Genomic DNA, 17,254 nt, shown 5'->3' on the forward strand with positions numbered 1-17,254 from the left:
TGTACTTGGTTTTGGCCCTAGATTCGTTCCCATGCCTTCGGCCAGCCCCATCTGTTCTTCTTACCAGTTGACCAGTTGACCACCTGGCTGGGCTCCCGGTGGCCTCGGGCCTTCGCAGGGGAGCCAGAATTACATCTCCGTGTCTTTGCATTTTGTATCCAGGTTTCTGCTGAGTCCAGCTCCTCCATGAACTCCAACACCCCCCTGGTGAGGATAACAACACGCCTCTCCTCAACAGCAGACACCCCCATGCTGGCTGGGGTCTCTGAGTATGAACTGCCAGAAGACCCAAAGTGGGAGTTCCCGAGAGATAAGTGAGTATTTCTACAGGGCATGTGCCCGAGTGGGGACGCCGGTCACTTGGGGCTGTTGGCTTGAAATTTTCTTCCTATGACTCTGAACCTCAAAGGTTTTGCTCTGACAATGTCAACGGGAGTGAGATGATGTCACTGGCTTGTGGACGACGGCCCTGTTTGTCTTGACGTTTGGGGTGTCTTCTGGAGTGTGTGTCAGAGAAAGAAATGTTTAATTACTAATAGAAAGATCTCATGTGCACACTTGGAAATACAGAGATAAGCTTTCCCAGGGACTGGAGGTAGGAGCTCTATTTGGAAGGAGGGGGCTTACCGACACGTGTCATTTTGACTCACACAGCTCCACACCAGTTGTTACCCAGCAGCCAGTGAATGTGCCCCATGAACTGGGACCGAGTGACTGTCTGGGTATCCTGTCAGTGTTAACAGACGTAACAATCAGATTATTTGTGTAGCGTTGAGAAAAGACCATTCATTCATTCCTTTTATTGAACATGTCCCGGGGAGGTGCAGAGAAAACATAAAGAATGATTTCTTTGCCTGTAGAAAGTGGAGAGAGAAAGGAGTTGTTTCTCTTGAATCTCCCAGCCCCCTGGTTTGCTTAGGCATGTAGGTGGGTTCCTGTGCAAGTCCTGTCGTGCACAGGGCTGAGCAGGGAACTGCCATCATATTTTAAGGAGCTACAGCTCTGGGTTCAGTGCCTGAGCTGCTGCCACCTGTGGCGCTGAAGTCAACAGTGGATTCTGTATGTGCCGAACTGGTCGCTCCCACGGGGGGACCCTGAGTGTGGAAAATCTGAGTGCTGAGCGTTTCAAAACAGTGTGTAGCACTGATGTAGGTGGGGCAGATTTCCGTGAATGAGGGCTATTTAGAAGTAGTTTATTAGATCGGAGGCCGAAGTTACACAAAGAAAGCCTTGTTAGGCTTGGAGTAGCAGGGCGATTGGACATAAATTAGCCATTTTTCCAATGCAAATGTTTACTTTCTGCCAAGATATTAAATTTAATTTTAGTTCAGAGGAGAGACAGAATGACCTCAGCCTACGCAAAATGACCTCAGTATACGCTGCCCTCGGCCTTTAGGTTGAGCGTTCGCAAACCATTGTGTACTTGCCATAAACACGCTTCGCTGAGGGCAGCTCAATATTGTGCTGTGTTGTGCTTGAGTGAAAAACTCACATTCGTAAGTGCTTCGAAGAGTTCTCCATTCTGGGGCTTCTGGAATGCCCAGGGACGTAGATGGCTACTCGTGTGGGGACATTAAAGGCTTTCGAGCTCAGGAATTGAGTTTGTTGTGTTTACTGTGGATTTCTTCATAATTAATTCGGGGTCATAGGGATTTCTAGACTGTTATGTTAAAAAAAAGCTACTCTCCCCAACTTCTAAAAATTTCTTTAGCAAAAAACTAGAGATTCCTTGAAACGTGTTTAAGGTTCGTCACTTGTGACCATGAAATCCCTTGGTATTTGACTCATAGGGATTTTAGAGACATCGCAGACAAAAAAACTAAGAATAACTTTTCTGTCTTTCCTTGAGACATTGTAAATGACAAATCCTTGACTGACTGGAGATCAAAATCTTCTCCTGATAGCACCGAGGCGATCTGACCACCTCACCACCTAGGATGCCTTCCTAGAAAAGAAACTGAGGCTGCAAGAGCTGTTCTGCCAGCAATTGTCATGCCCTAAAACGTCACCGAAACACGCTCCAGTGCGTGTGGACCCCAGGTCTCATTAGTTCCATATGATAAATGCTCCATGCTTTCGCAAGCCGCTGAAAGATTTTTATATTTAGTTCTGGAATTTCCCTCCCTCCACCCTCACCAGATGCTGGGCACTAATCCCCTATTTATGCTTTTAGGCTGACGCTGGGCAAACCCCTGGGGGAAGGTTGCTTTGGGCAAGTGGTCATGGCCGAAGCGGTGGGAATCGACAAAGAGAAGCCCAAGGAAGCCGTCACTGTGGCCGTGAAGATGCTGAAAGGTGATGGGGAGGGGCGGCAGGTGGGGGAGGGGCGGCACAGCTTATCAAGAATGTGCCTTTTGTGGCTTGTCAGCTCTATCGCTGCCGCCGGGGTCAGAGAGCACATAGCTGACCCAGGGGTCGAGAAGTTTTCAGTATAAATCAGCATCTTGGACAGACTATTTATCTTGAGCTGTGTGCACTTAGGAAAAAGAAAAGCCGGTTTTGTTAGAAAGTAGCTGTCCCCTAAATTGTGTTATTTTTCAATCCTTGTAGATGACCGGGATTCTTTCTCCTGTATTTGTGCTGAGGTCTCAGCTCCCATATAATTACTTTGGGCGGGTGTTGGTGCATCAGATGGAGGACCCCAACTTTAACTTGCAAAGAGGAGACTTGGATGAAGCTGGGGTGGAGGGTGCTGGGGGAGAGGGGACCACGCCGTCTCGCTCTTCAGAGGCACACAGCAGAAATCACACTGTCCCGAGGGCTCTTTCGGGAAAAGCAGCGAGCCGTGTGGGTGCTGGTGCAGGTGCGGAGCCTTCCGGGACGTAGAATCGGTTCCCCGAGAGGGAGACCAAGCTGCGTCTGGGGGAGGCTGCCCCTTCTGCAGGAGCCTCAGCCCCACTGCCTGCCTCCGGCCAGCGAGCTTGAGGGTCTTTCCACCAGGCGCTTCCCTGGCAGGGTCCCCGTTGCGGGAGGAGTGACAGGGAACAGTCACGCTGTGAATCCATCCTGGGGACCCCAGGAAGCACACCCCCAGCCGAGTGTCCCCCGGTGTCCAGGAAGAGTCTGTTCTTGGCACTTGGGGTGCCTGCCGCGTTGGGGGTGTACTGAGAGTCAGGGTTTCTTTCTTGTGTGGGTTCCCATGGGACAGTCTTCATATCCCTGCCCAAGGGAAACTGCGGGCTGGAAATAGAAGAAAAAATGCTGACTTTTTGTTTTTTCTAAGCTGCTGCGTAGAGGGGCTCTTCAGGAAAGGCCAGGCCGTGAAGCTGCATCCCACCCATAGGGAGCCTTCTGGCTCATGACCTGCCTTGAGTGCCCAGGCCCCGCAGGGCGGCAGGTGTGGGGTGGCCCAGGCAGCCGCTGGCTGGGGACCAAGGTCCCCTGTGGGGAAGGCCCAGGCTTCCCATCTCTTTTCAGTGCTCATTTTTTGAGGGTACAGGGCCCAGAGATACCCAGGATGTTGCAGGAGGGAGCCGTGGCAGCTGAGTTTCTGGCTGCACCCCTGCTGGCCTTCCCTGTAGGATGGGTAAGGTCCTAAGCCCCAGAGCCTTGGGACACGTCCTTTGTGCAGCCAGTGTGTGCCTTGGATCTGGAGAACACCCTAAGCGGGTGAGCACGGGGCACCCTCCCCTCTCCATGGCAGAGCCCTGCCCTCCAGTCATGCCAGTGTGGGTCTCACACTCAGTCCCGGTCTCTCTGCCTCTCGGGCTGCTCAAAAACTCTTTGCAGCATGACTCTCGTCTCTGCCCTTGTTTCCTTGTGTTAGTAAGTCCAGATCTGTCCATGCTGAATTTGCCACAATGGGGCATGTGAGTTGTGCTGCTTTCTAGAAGCTGTGAGCCCAGGGACGCAGGACCTAGGTCAGTCTTGCTTGACTTGACAGAGCAGAGGCTTGTAAAACTTGCCTTTTTTTGGGTGGGGCTGTCACAGTCCCCTTTGAGAAGCCCCTAGGAGGTATGGAAGCCCCCTCTCTCCGCCCCACTGCTCAGAATGCGCGTGCCTGCGATGTGAGTGCACAGGTGCAGGGCGCTGTGCACCTCCTCCGAATGCTCTCAGGGTACTGGGTCTGGGAAGTGCCTCTACCGGCCTTCACCTGTCCTTAAGTCCTTACAGTTGCTTTCAGGCAACAGGGAGTTGGAGCACCATACATATGCCAGAGGATGGAATTATTTCACAAGAGAGTCAGCCCCCCAAATCTAAGGGGTTTGTTGGAAAAGAAGTGGCCTTTGCGTCAGAGGCCCATGTTCCAGACTTCGCTTTTGACCCCACTGACCCCAAATTAGTGCTTTAACTTGGAGCCAGGCAGCTCCCACCTGGCCTTTGCCTCCTTCCCAATAAAATAAGGGGGATTGCTTGGAAATCCTGTTCAGAAAATTTTCAGGCTATTTGGACTCTGCTCACACCTGCCAATAGCGATGGGTTAGAGGAAAATGATCTGCAATTTGCCTGATGTTTGTAGATGACGCCACGGAGAAAGACCTGTCAGATCTAGTGTCCGAGATGGAGATGATGAAGATGATTGGAAAACACAAAAATATCATCAACCTCCTTGGAGCCTGTACTCAGGATGGTGAGTCAGGGCAAATGCTTTCACCCCAATACTCGGAGGTGCAGTGCTGGCTTCATTCTGGGTCTTGCTTCCAGGGCAACTCAGGGTGTTTAAAGTTCTCCCTAAAATCCCTTAGAATGGTGTTCCTGACCATGAACACAGGGGCTTGGTGACCATTCCTGGGGGGCCGGAGAGTGGTGGGTGGGCATTGGCTGGCTGACTTTGGGTGGGAGGGCCTATGGCTGTTTAGGGCATAACCTGGACGGGTTTGGAGAAGGTGGCCACCTTACGTTATTGTTTGTAGTTGCTAAGAGATGTCTCAAAACAAGAGTCTCTGTTCTGCTTGACAAGTTCTCCCCTTAAAATGGACATTCTGGAAGCTGTCTTGCTGTGGGCAACAGATGGCTAGATTCCCAAGACTATCTTAAAAGGAAGAGTGTGTATAAAGGGACATGTTATCTCCCTTGGGCTGGGAGAGACTTGGCTTCTGTCACTGAAGAGCTCACCTTTGCAGGTCTATCTGGGGTAATAAAATTGAAGCAACCAGTCTTTACCCTAGAGGGGTTTCTCTTTAGAGCTGTGCCAGGAGTCAGAAGACTTTTCTGTAAAGGGTGATTATAAATACTTTCAGTTTTGTCCACCTGCTGTTGTGGTGAGAAGTGGCTGTGTGCCGGGTACTAGCCGGACTTGGCTGTGGACCTTCGCTTCCCATGCTATGTTCTGCAGCATGGAAAAGTGATGGCATGTGGGCATAAGGACATAGATGCAGAAATGCCCATTGTGTGTTCCGTGCTGTGTCCCAGACCTGGACGCTACCTATAAGAAAATGACTAAATAAAATATGGTGTGTTTATGGGACAGAATATATGTCACTGTTAAAAGAAATGATCTAAATTTATTTTTATCAGCCTAATTAGGTTCTGTAAGGATCATGTGTGTGGGAAATGTTGTAGGGCTCTACCTTTATTATTCATGCATGTGATTAAAAAGAATTTATTGCTTCTTGGTGTGTGTATGCATGTGAAATCATAAAATGAACTGGAAGGAGTCCATTTCTGATTGCTTTCCAAGAGGCCCCGGGTGAGAGACTGGAATGATCGGGAAGGATGCTCACAGCACCTTTGTTTATTTCTGAAAGACTTTTTGAGATGGCCTTCTCCAAGTGTCTGTTATCATTTGGGGGAAAAAAGAAGGCAGGTGCTCTGCTTTTGCATTTGCTTTTCTATATGTCTAAAAAAATAAAGCCCAGGGTTGTCATAACTGAAACCTCTTTGCTGAGCACACCGGAGGGCCCTGGCCTCGGCCTCAGGAGCGCCCCTTCTCCATCCACAGGGCCTCTCTACGTCATCGTTGAGTACGCCTCCAAAGGTAACCTCCGTGAGTACCTGCGAGCCCGGAGGCCTCCTGGCATGGAGTATTCCTACGACATCAACCGTGTTCCCGAGGAGCAGATGACCTTCAAGGACTTGGTGTCATGTACCTACCAGCTGGCCAGAGGCATGGAGTACCTGGCTTCCCAGAAAGTGAGTCCTGTGCCTTCTCCATGGGGTGGATTCTAGTGCAGAATGTCTTTGAAGAAAGCAGGCCATGCGGATGGGCTCATTTGCTAGGTCAAGCCCTTGCCTGTCTTAGGCAACCTGGAAAATACTGCATTATTCACGTTAGGGTTTCCTCAGCTCTTCAAAGGCCTAAGCAGAGCCTACAGAAACATAGAAAAGGCATGTTTCTCTGTCACAGCTGGTTGTGCCCTCCTGGGATTTAGCTCCGGGAACAGCTGGTGGGGGAGTCCTGCCTGTAATTCTGGCGATTGTTTTGGCTTTGTTTGTTTTGTGGTTATTGGGCTTTGGGACATAGACTTTGGGTCTTGTGTTTGATCTTGAGTTTGCAATGGCCGAAATATTCTAAGAGTAAAGATAACACAGGGATATTTTAACAACCTTGAGTCCTGGATATGCTCTGGGTTTATTTGGTTGCATTTCATGGGGTGAACCCCTGTGGTTAGAGTTGGCAGGGCCCCCCAGGTGACACTCCCGCGGGCCATGCATGCCACTTGCCGCAAACTAGAAACATCTGCGTCATTGTGGAAGTGGTTCGACAGGTGTCCAGAGGTGCTCCGGGGCATTTTGGATGACCCGAGACACCCTTTCTTAGCCCACACCTGGGGAACAGAAGGTGCCAGACTAACTACCCCCTTGGGCAGAGGTGGTGGCACATGGCGAGACATCAGGAATTTCTCGGGCCCCAGAGAGGTGAGAGCTCAGTGGGCATGGCCCTGGGCCGTGGCCCTGGGGCGTGGGCCTGGGGCATGGGCCTGGGGCGCAGGGCAGCCGGCAGGTGAGCCCGCCTGCATGCGCGGCGGACGGATGCTCCTCAGTTGCCTGCTGTCTGTGGCCACACAGGCTCATGCCAGGATGACCACATTACTGTTCTTTTGTTTGGTTCCGTTTTTTATTTTCACGAGAGTCCAGAGTCTGCTTTCTTCAGATTTTTTTTCTGGCGAAAGTTCCAGTATAGAGATTTTAGGAAACTCACAGTGTTGAGGTCTGCGATTGTGTGGCGTGCCCACGTACACGGTGCGGGAGGGTGGTGCCAGCTGAAAGCCTCTGGCTCGAGGTGACAGTTAGATCCAGAAAGGGGGACATTTGTCAAGACATCAAAATGTCAATGTCCTGAAATACAAAAACACTGGGGAGAATGTTCCAGGCGAGAGGCCCCCTAAGGGAGGTGCGAACAGCACACCTGTGTGTGCTCATGGACTGGGTCCCACTGAGGGAAGGCGGGGAGAGGGGAGGGGCAGCTTGTCTGAAGGACACTTATGAGCACATGAAATTTGAGAGTGAACCTTTTTAGCTAATAGGATTGTGTCGGTGTTAAACTGGGGGGATGGGCGAGTGGTGGTGTGTCAAGATAGGAGGTATGGATGTGCCCACATAGTTAGAGTGGAGGGTAGTGGGCCTGCAACTGTGGAAAGTGTCGTGTGGTTTTGTGTGAGTGTGTGTGACGTGGGTGTATTGTGCATATGTCTTGTTCCTGCTGGCTAGCGTGTGTTTAGTGTGTGGCGCGTGTGTGTATGTGTGGTGGTATATGATGTGCTTGTGTAGGGTACGTGTGTATAGTGTGTGTGCGCGTGCCTGGGGCGGTTGGGTGTGGATCGAAGGAAAAGTAAGTCATCCTCAGCAAATCTGGCAAACATGCGTCTCCATTGTCCTACTTCAGCTTTTCTGCAGCTTTGAAATATCCCTAAAAAAATCACCGGGGGTGGCGTGTCTGCAGCTCCCTGCGGGACCCTCTGGTCTTGCTCACTTTACATCCCCGTGTGGGAGAAGGGAAGGTATTTTGGACTCAACAGGGCGCTGCTCCTGGCAGGAAGGCTGGCCATTGTATTCATCCCTTCATGAAGATTCCTGAGTGTTCCTCGTGGGGCTGCCTGGCGGCCTGGGTCAGGCGCCTCGTGAAGTGATGGAACACACAGGCCTTGACCTTGCGGTGCTGGACCTGTGGGTGAGAGCAGGAGAGATCAGCAATGAACCTGGCGGCAAACATTAGTAAGAAGCTGAGAAGTCTGCAGACAGGGTGGGGTGAGGAAGAGCCTGCACTTGGGGAGGGAGGGAGGGGTTGGGCCGGGAAGGTCGTGGGGTGAGTGCTCGCTCAGAGGGTCTGACGATGTGTGGGATGTGGCTGCAGGCAGGTGGCCCTGCTCATTCAGGGGCCCAGACCCAGGCAGGCACCCGGACTGGGGGGCCACTGAGGGACAATCGCGCCAGCTTGGGCTGTAGAGCTCGCTTTCACAGGGCTAGGAACCCGAGTCCTGCAGAGCAGTTTGTGGGTTGGATTCAGGCTGTTGCAGGCGCTGGAGAAGCCGATTGATTTTGGACCTACTTTGCCATCAGGATCGTCCACGAATTGATCCTCTCTGGGGAAGGAGAGAAAGGCTTCGAGAATGACTTCTGGATTCCCAGCTTGAGAAATGGCTCAGCCTGTGCAGAGGAGGAAGCCTTGGCGAGGCAGGGGGCTGGTGGGGTGGGTTTTGGTGGAAAACCCAAGGCACACGGAGAACCTGCCTGGGAGGCCTCGCCAGACGGAGGCTCAGCGCTGAGGGCGCAGCAGCGAGGGCGTGGCTCAGGCCCTGGGCATGGACGGGGTGTTGGGCATCGGGGGTGAGCGGAGAGGCTAAGAAGAGGGTCAGGGACGCTGGAGTCCAATCCTGCAAATGCTCCAATCTAGAGATGGGACGCCGGGGAGATGCACCCCCGGGGAGATGCTCCCAGGACACAGGCCGGGATGGGGTGGAGTCCCGGGTGCGCAGTGCTCAGAAGGAGGCGGGAACAGTGGGCTGCGCTCCCCTTGCACCCTGGGCACGAGGGCCCCGAGGCCTTGCCTGTGTGCAGCCGTGCGTGTTGTGGAGGGAGAGAGCAAAGAGCCACGGGAGCTTCTTAAAATGGGGCAGGAAAACACAGTTTGGAGCAGCAGGCTGGGAGCAGCTCCATTACTGGTGTGATCAGGGTAGTTGTTGTTATTACTGATCACGGCTGCGTTTTGGAGCTGCCAGGCAGGGGCAAGCATTGTGCCCAGTGTCACATGTGACCTCAGACCAACTCGGGTGCCCTGGGAGGGCCCCTCGATGGAGCAGGATGCTGAGGAGTGTCGCTGGGAGGTCACCCAACCCTCACCCCGGCCAGACCGGGTGTGTCCAAGTCACTGTCCCCCTTCCCAGATGGGCACTGGGAGGTTCCCAGGATGAAGGGGCTGATTCCCGACCCCACCTCTCAGCTCTCCACCCACCCACTGCCCTGCCGGCTCCCTGTTCCCCACCTCTCTGCTCCCACAGTAGTCCCTGTCTCGCTCCACGCTCAGGTAATTGCTGCTTCTCTCTGTTCTCAAGGAAGCCTTCCCCCTCTGGACTCTTGGGGAGCCCCTCCCTCTCTCTGGGAAGGGGAAGGTCTCTGCACCGGCTCCCCCTGCTCCCCACTGCAGGGCCGATTCTTTGCTATTATCTGTAGACGAGCCCGGGGTGGAAGGAGCAGTCATGTCCTGAAGGCTTTGCAGGTTCCAGAGCCCCGGCTGATGACCTCCTGTAATTAAGGACCCAGATCAGTTTTGGTGAAGATCTTAAAAATGATCTTGTTGGGAAGAACCAGTTCCCCTGAACAGAGGGCCTGTTCCTGAGGGTGGAGAGCGAAGCAGCAGGCGAGCCCAGATCCTGGCCTTCCCCCCCACCCCGCAGTGGGCAGTGATGAGCATATTGGAGACCACTCTGGAAGGAAGAGCAAGGGGGCCTGGTGAGCTCGTTGGGTGGAATTTTGTGCTTTTTTTTTTTTTTTAAGATGCATTTATTTATGCATCTAAGAACTGGGGTACAGCCCAGAGGTGCTGGGAGGGGGGAGTGGAATCTTGAATTCAGCTCAGGAAGCATTCGCTGGGTCAGGCTCCAGGCAGAGCCCAGCGTGCAGTGTCCTCAGGCCCTGCTCAGGTGTGTGGGGGAGGCAGTGAAGAAAGAAACTCGGTGGCGCATGCAGGGGTGTAATCAGCTAATGGGGTACTGGAGCCGAGCACAATATGAAAGCCTTGCTATTTTTAGTTCAAAGCACACTCATTTTTCTACCAACTCCCCAAACCAGTTATACCTCCAAGATGTTCAAACCTGCACAGGTTTTTCTTTTCAAAGCAAGCCTCAACTTTCCCATCTGTGAATGGGTTTAATAGCAGCCGTATCATGGCTTGCCATGGGATTTAGTGTGATCAGTCATGCAGAGGCACCAGCGTGCACCTGGAACTTGGGGTGCTAGTCGTCCTCCCTGAGCAAGCCACTGACCTCCCCCAAAAATCAAAGACAGAAAAACCAGCATTGGGCAGCCCCAGCGCCCTCATGATGGGAACTGGTGGGCACTCAGGGTTCTGCAGAGGTGGGAATTTCACTTGACTTGGTTTTCTTTGCCTTGGCCACCCAGTCTTGCTCAGCCCAGAGCTGCACATGGGGCCAGGACCCGGCAGAGAGTGTGGACAGACAGGCGTTGGCCATGATGGAAGCCTGGAGAGGATGTGACTGGTTCTTCTGGGGACATGGTCCCTGGGAAGCCTGGGGGGGGGGGGTGCAGTGATGCTCCTGTGGAAATGCGGGGCCTGCTGGGGGGCAGTGGCACCACGTGTGGGAACGGGGGTTGGCCAGCATGGCGGCCTGGCCTGGGGAGTCAGTGGTGGGAATGGAGTGGGTGGACATGGGAGAGGCATTTTGGAGATAAAAGGGGCAGACTCGGGAGGGGTGAGTGTGACGAGTTCTGTGTACATCTGCCTCTGACCGAGAGGCCAAGAGGTAAGAATTAGGGGAGTGGAGACCTTAAAATGGAAGTGTCCAGAGGACGTCCCGTGGAAATGTCCATGGCCATTGTAAATGGGAACTTGGGCCCAGGATCGGGTCAGGGCAGAGATGGGACTTTGCAGATCTTTCGTATGTGCCTGAGAATCAGAGCCGCAAGGACATGTGGGGATACACCAGGTTGGTAGGACAAGTCCTTTATTATGAGGGGCAGAAAAAGCACGGCACTAGTTATGGAATCTGAGCCTGTAGGTGGAGAGGAAGAAACAACCAAGAGAAGGATGGGGGACTCAGTGGGGAGATGGTTTTCAAAATAAGCCAGAAATCAACAGTGTCCACAGCCAGAGAGGGGAAAATGGAGGAATTAGGTCATTTTAATTTGACAATTAAGAGATTCTCAGAAAGGGCTTCCGTGGTGGCCTAGGGGTAGAGTCTCAGCGCTATCCCCGCTACAGCCTGAGTTCGATCCCCGGCCAGGGAGCTGACCCACAGGGCGCAGCAGACCTCTCCTGTCTCCCGCTGCTCCCCTCAGCAGTGGATTTCAGTAGATCTGCCTGTTCTGCTCCCCACTCTGTCTCTGGTGAATCCTCTTACCCCCTGTACCTCTGGTCTGCACCCCAATTCTTCTATACAAATCTTTAAAAAAGAGGGGGGGAGCACGTCTCATAAACTGTTGGTGGGGGAAGGGGAGAAGCAGGGGGCAGGGATGGAAACAGGTTAGAATGTAGAGGAATAAAAAGAGGTGAAGATATGATGTTCCATTTTAACCTCCTCCTCCCCAAGTTTGCCCAAAAGGTCCAAAGAGCAAGGGTCAAGGTCAAGGTTTTTTTTGGGAACTAATACAGACGTGTGCACAGGCTGCGGTGGTGCCCTCGATGGCAGGTACAAGAGATTGCGCTTACTTTGCCCCCCTCTGCTTTGCCAAGTGGCCGGGACCTTGGTCATTTATGCATTTTTAATTAGGAAAAGAAACACCAGTTTGGTTTTTTTTTTTTTATTTTATTAGAGGCATGTTTATTTTATTTATTTATTTGTTTGTTTGTTTTGTTTACACATGCACTGGGTACAGCCAGAAGCACGGGAGGGTGAGAGAATTCACCAGAGCCAGAGCGGGGAGCAGAGCAGGCAGAAGGACCGAAGTACACTGCTGAGGGGAGCAGCAGGCGGCAGGAGAGGTCTGCGCACCATGTGGGACCCTCCTCCGGTGGCCGGGGAGCAGCCGGGGATCGAACCAGCGCCGTAGAGGCCGCGGGCAGGTTCGCAACCCAGCGCTCAACCGCTGCGCCACCGGGGAGGCCCGAAACACCAGTTTTTGACTCCAAGATGAAACTTCTGTCTGCATTATGAGAAGCGAATATGTCTTCTTTTTAGTTGAAGCCTTTTCCGGTCATTATTTGAAGCCTTTTGAAAAGAGTTCTTTCTCCATTTCAGTGTATTCATCGAGACTTAGCAGCCAGAAATGTCTTGGTGACTGAAAACAACGTGATGAAAATAGCAGACTTCGGGCTGGCCAGGGACATCAACAACATAGACTATTACAAAAAGACCACAAATGTAAGTCTATGGCTGTGACGTGGTGGGAGGAGGGGCAGTGTGGAATGTTCCAGACAAAAGATGATGGCTACTTTGAGCCAGAGTCATCCATGAGGGCGCCTTCTCTGCCCCTTGTTCCCCTAGTTTGCCTTACTCTTTGCAAACTTGGGATCTGTTTAAGACACTGAGTCCGTGTGGAACACTCCCAGCCCCATCAGCAGCTTCTCTAGGATCTTGAAGACCCTCTTTGTCCAGAACTTTCTTAGCATCGATAAGAGCTGGGGAGTTGCTGGGTTAGTTTTTATCTAGAAGGTTGCCGCGTGTGTCTTTGAGAGGCGAGCACGCATCGAGAGAAACCAAGGAAAGGAGCTTTAATTATGTCCCCAAATCTATGCATCTCAGCATGAAGGGTAGTCCCAGTGCCAGGCCCTTTGTCGTAAGGCCCAACCCGTTAACATCGTCAGCTCCTGAGATGCACAGGACACTGGTCCCTGCAGAGCTGCTGAACACAACTGGTTTTAACGCATTTGTTTCCACCTTCTCCATCTTGCAGGGGCGGCTTCCAGTCAAGTGGATGGCTCCCGAGGCCCTTTTTGACAGGGTGTACACCCACCAGAGTGATGTGTAAGTGACTCCCTGCCTCTGGTTTCTGCACCCAGTTCACTTGCAAAACACACCTTCTAGGCTCTTCATCTTTCTTCAACCTGCGGTGCCGGCTGGCTTCCCGCGTCCCTGGGAGTGCAGGGGCTGACTCAGAAGGGACGGGCTGCATGGTGGCTGCTAACTGGTGCTCTGTCTCCAACTGCTCTGACTTCAGAGAGCAGGGTAGCTGAAGTGCCCACCTGACCTTCTGCGAGGGTGTGCAGACACCAAGCTGTTGGCCTGTCCTTTGACCCCGTAGAGAAGGAATCCTGAGATTTCCCCCGCCTGCGTGAGGGTGGGCTGTCGCAATGCCCCCTCTCAGGGTTTGGCCTGGCCAGGCGAGCTCAGTGGGCCGTGGGTTGCTCAGATGGTCTCCACGGGGAGTGCTCGGCAGTGGATCCTTTGTAGAAAGTGGTCTCTTCGCCCCCCTTGATAACTGAAATAGTGTGAACGTTGGATCACTTGGGACATTTCTGATAACAATAGTGTTATCACACACTGGAAGATGCTCTTAGGTCAGCTTGCAATTGCTCTTTCCAAGTCTGGGTTTGGAGATCTGGTTGAAGGATGTGACTGCTACAGAAGCTGGGTGCAGGGGCATCTTGTACTACCTTTTGCAGGTTCCCCCAGTCTGTAATTATTCCAAAATGAAAAATAGAAAGAAGTTGAGCGATTTGGATGGTGAGAGGGAGGATTTCTGGGGCAGGTGCTGACTCCCCACTCCCTCAGGGGTCCCCTGGACAAGCTTAGAAGGAAGGCACTGTGGCCCCACATTGGCAGTGGCCAAACCTGGAGGTTTCCTTTCTGAAACTCACCCGAACAGAGCCGGGAAGGCGTGTGTCCTGAGCCATAGGGATGCAGGCAGATGTAGGGTCCCGGGCTGATGTCTCAGGAACTGCGAGTCTCCGGAACGGAGCTAGGAAAGTGCACAAGGGTCTCTGCAAGGCCAGGTGTTAATTACGCTCTATGAGACGTTTCCTGTTCCTGTGGTGTGAAGCCCGGACCTTCCATCCCAGCCCCAGCCCAGCGCTAGCTGCCTCATGACTTCAGTAAGGCAGGAGCTGCTGTGCCCTCAGATGCCCCAGTTCTGGGGTAGCTATTACCTGGCGGGATGAGCCTGCTGGCCTTATTCTGTCAGCTGCCCTCACGGAGAGGTCCCGGCCCTAGAGTCATGTGCATCGGCTGACGGAAGAGTTGGACAGGAGCATAAAGAGCTTTGAAGCCCGTGGCTCAGGATCTCCACTTTGCTGGGGGATTTTTTCAGAGGGTTAGGAGAACACCACTACCACCCCAGGCCTCCACTGAAGCCAAGCAGATGAGCGATGGCTCCCCATCACTGGTCTGTTGCCAGGGATGGAAAGTTCCATCGAAACATCCCACATCATCATCATTAGGGGTTGCTCCTCAGGGCAGGCAGGGGCACGTGGATGACCTGCAGGGGGACTCAGGTTATTTGCCTTTGAACTTTAGGAGTGAGTGGGCGTTTATTTCTTAACTGGGCCTGTTGAGGCTTCTGTGATTCAGATGGGTCGGTAACACCGTTTCCTCCCTTCTCTGCAGCTGGTCCTTTGGGGTGTTGATGTGGGAGATCTTCACCTTAGGGGGCTCTCCCTACCCAGGGATTCCCGTGGAGGAACTTTTCAAGCTACTGAAGGAAGGACACAGGATGGACAAGCCTGCCAACTGCACCAACGAGCTGTAAGGCCCAGTCTCTGACGCGCGTGTCTTTGCCACGCCTGTGGCCCTTCTGTTTTCCAAGGCCCCTGGTTTTCTAAACATAATCTGCTAAGAAGAAGAATTGCTGAAACGCTCTGGGCCCAGTTCCAGAACTGAGATAGGCAGCTAGCACTGACAGTCGTGACTGTCCAGAAGGAAGGACGGCCTCCTGAGGTGTATGGAGGGACGTTCCCTTCTGCCATAGAGGGCGTAGGGCTGCCCGGCCCAGGGCTCCGACCTCAGGGTGGGCCAGGCCGCTCCTCCCAGGCCACTGTGCTATTGTCTTTCCTCGGAGTGATGAGGAGACCTCGGTGTCATATGTGGGTCCCTCATATACAGTCTAGAAGGCTTTGGGGTTGAAGAACCAGCATCACCTCTTCTCTGGGCCTGTGCCGGGCCCTGCAGGCGGTGAGGGGCACGGAGCTTCTACAGCATCCTCGTGACTGCTGGCAGCTGCTACTTATAGGCCGACTCCAGCGCCAGCAGGGAGGTGTCTGGCTGCCCACATTTTGCCCCCAGTTGAGTGCAGAGAATTAAAGATTTGCTTCGGTGCCACTCTTCAAGATCTTATTCTAAAAACCATGCACTGGTTTCTCGAAAAACCGACCCCGTGCTCGAAGTAGAATTATGTTGTGTGTGTGACCTCTGTCTTGTACAGTAAGAACAGTGCTTTGAAAAGGAGTCTGTCCTCCCCCCAGGATTAACTCAGAAGAGTGATTGTCCCGGAGACTGCTGTCTATTGTGCCCCGTTTCACGGGGATTTTATATCAGTAATCCCGAGAGTGCCTTGCGGTGTACGGTGGACGTCTGATGAATGGCCACATTTTATAGTATATTATATAAAGGCATTTATTGTGCTGCTTGTCATTCCTATTTCTCTCTCTCATATAGAGGGTCTGTCGAAACCTATAATCAAGATAAGGCTGGGAACCTAGGCCTCTCTGAGAGTTAATCAGGAAGTTAGTTCGCGGCCCAGCGATGGCAGATTGATTCAGAGAAACCTGTCTTGAACATTGTGGTTTCCAGCCTTCGTTTTTCAAGACTGAGGAAGCTTTGTCTGCTAGAATCTTTAAAACAAAACCCAAAGTGTCAGACAGATAAAGAAGAGCTGCCTTGGGCCAGGCAGGCGTTGGTGGGGGGCCAGTCTGAACACCCCCTACTCTGATCACCCAAGTGTGGCCCTGCCCCGGGGACACTAGGAACACAGTGGAGACATGCAGACATGTCCTTCTGAATGGTGTAGAAACCGTCTTAGTATGTTGTGGGTAAAGTGACCCTTCGGCAAACTTTCCATGTGGCTCTCAGAGGAGCCAACCAGTAGGTCTTTAGGAACAGTGAATCTGAGCTCCTAACTTAGCTGCTTGGACCGTTCTGGCGCGTTTTCGTAACCGAGGGGGGATCCCTCTCCACATTGCCCATGGGAGCTGCTTGCAGCCACGTGCTGGTGCTCAGGGAGCCCCTCTCTGCAGGTACATGATGATGAGGGACTGCTGGCACGCGGTGCCCTCCCAGAGGCCCACCTTCAAGCAGCTGGTCGAAGACTTGGATCGGATTCTCACTCTCACAACCAACGAGGTAAGGACCTGCTTCGGGAAACCCGGGATCCTCACTCTGCTTGCGAGGCCCGTCAGTGTGCTTTCTCAAATGCAGCCTCCCTGGTGGAGTCGGCTTGGAGTGTAGTCATTTATCATCTTTCCATGGGGGGTCAGACAGAGTTAAACTGCATTCCTCCCAAACTCTGATTTTCCCCAGAGCTTGTGAGTTCTGACTCATGAAACCAAAGAGGCCTCTCTTGACACTGCCCCTCAGTGTGGCCTTTGGGGTGGCGGGTCCCCTCAGGGTGACTTTGGGGTGCTGGCTCCCCTCAGCGAGGCTCTGGAGTGGCGGGTACCCTCAGTGTGGCTTTTTGGGGTGGTGGGCCCAGGATGGGCATGCAGGAGAGTGGGAGGGGGCAGCAGTGCCCAACGACAGTGTCTGGATTTGCGTGGAAAGAGCTCGGGTGGGTGCGGCTGGCTTCTGGGATGGGTGTGAGAGCCGCTGCTGCTGGGCAGGCCCAGACGCGTGAACTCCTGGGACCGCAGCCTCCGTGGACACCAACAGGCCCACAGGATCCTGTCTGGCAGTGGCATGAGGTCTGGGGTCTCCTCGTGTGTGCGACTGAAACCCGCACAAGATGTCCTAGAATGTCCATTTGAAATTTTAGAAAGAGAATTTTTGATTTTTTTTTTTTTTAAAGATTTATTTATTTGCCTATACAAGCACTGGGTACAGTCAGAAGCGCGGGAGGGTGAGAGAATTCACCAGAGCCAGAGCGGGGAGCAGAGCAGGCAGAAGGACCGAAGTACACTGCTGAGGGGAGCAGCGGGCGGCAGGAGAGGTCTGCGCGCCATGCGGGACCCTCCTCCGGTGGCCGGGGAGCAGCCGGGGATCGAACCGGCGCTGCAGAGGCCGTGGGCAGCTTCGCAACCCAGCGCTCAACCGCTGCGCCACCGGGGAGGCCC

The 17,254-nt window shown here is 53.2% G+C and overlaps 1 protein-coding gene across 5 annotated transcripts in view; it reads left to right on the forward strand.

The window, feature by feature from the left end:
* Positions 1–17,254, forward strand: part of FGFR2 (fibroblast growth factor receptor 2) — a gene marked incomplete at both ends in the record, with an annotated part of 89,843 nt that overhangs the window by 69,530 nt on the left and 3,059 nt on the right. For all 5 annotated transcript variants that reach the window (XM_084244978.1, XM_084244974.1, XM_084244976.1 and 2 more), the window contains 8 exons: positions 163–314; positions 2,174–2,295; positions 4,460–4,570; positions 5,882–6,072; positions 12,294–12,416; positions 12,949–13,019; positions 14,598–14,735; positions 16,223–16,328. In XM_084244978.1, the coding sequence (XP_084101104.1) occupies positions 163–314; positions 2,174–2,295; positions 4,460–4,570; positions 5,882–6,072; positions 12,294–12,416; positions 12,949–13,019; positions 14,598–14,735; positions 16,223–16,328 (1,014 nt within the window). The remainder of the gene's footprint in view (positions 1–162; positions 315–2,173; positions 2,296–4,459; positions 4,571–5,881; positions 6,073–12,293; positions 12,417–12,948; positions 13,020–14,597; positions 14,736–16,222; positions 16,329–17,254) is intronic.

Source organism: Talpa europaea (genome assembly GCF_964194135.1).
Source record: "Talpa europaea genome assembly, chromosome: 10".
NCBI lineage: Eukaryota > Metazoa > Chordata > Mammalia > Eulipotyphla > Talpidae > Talpa > Talpa europaea.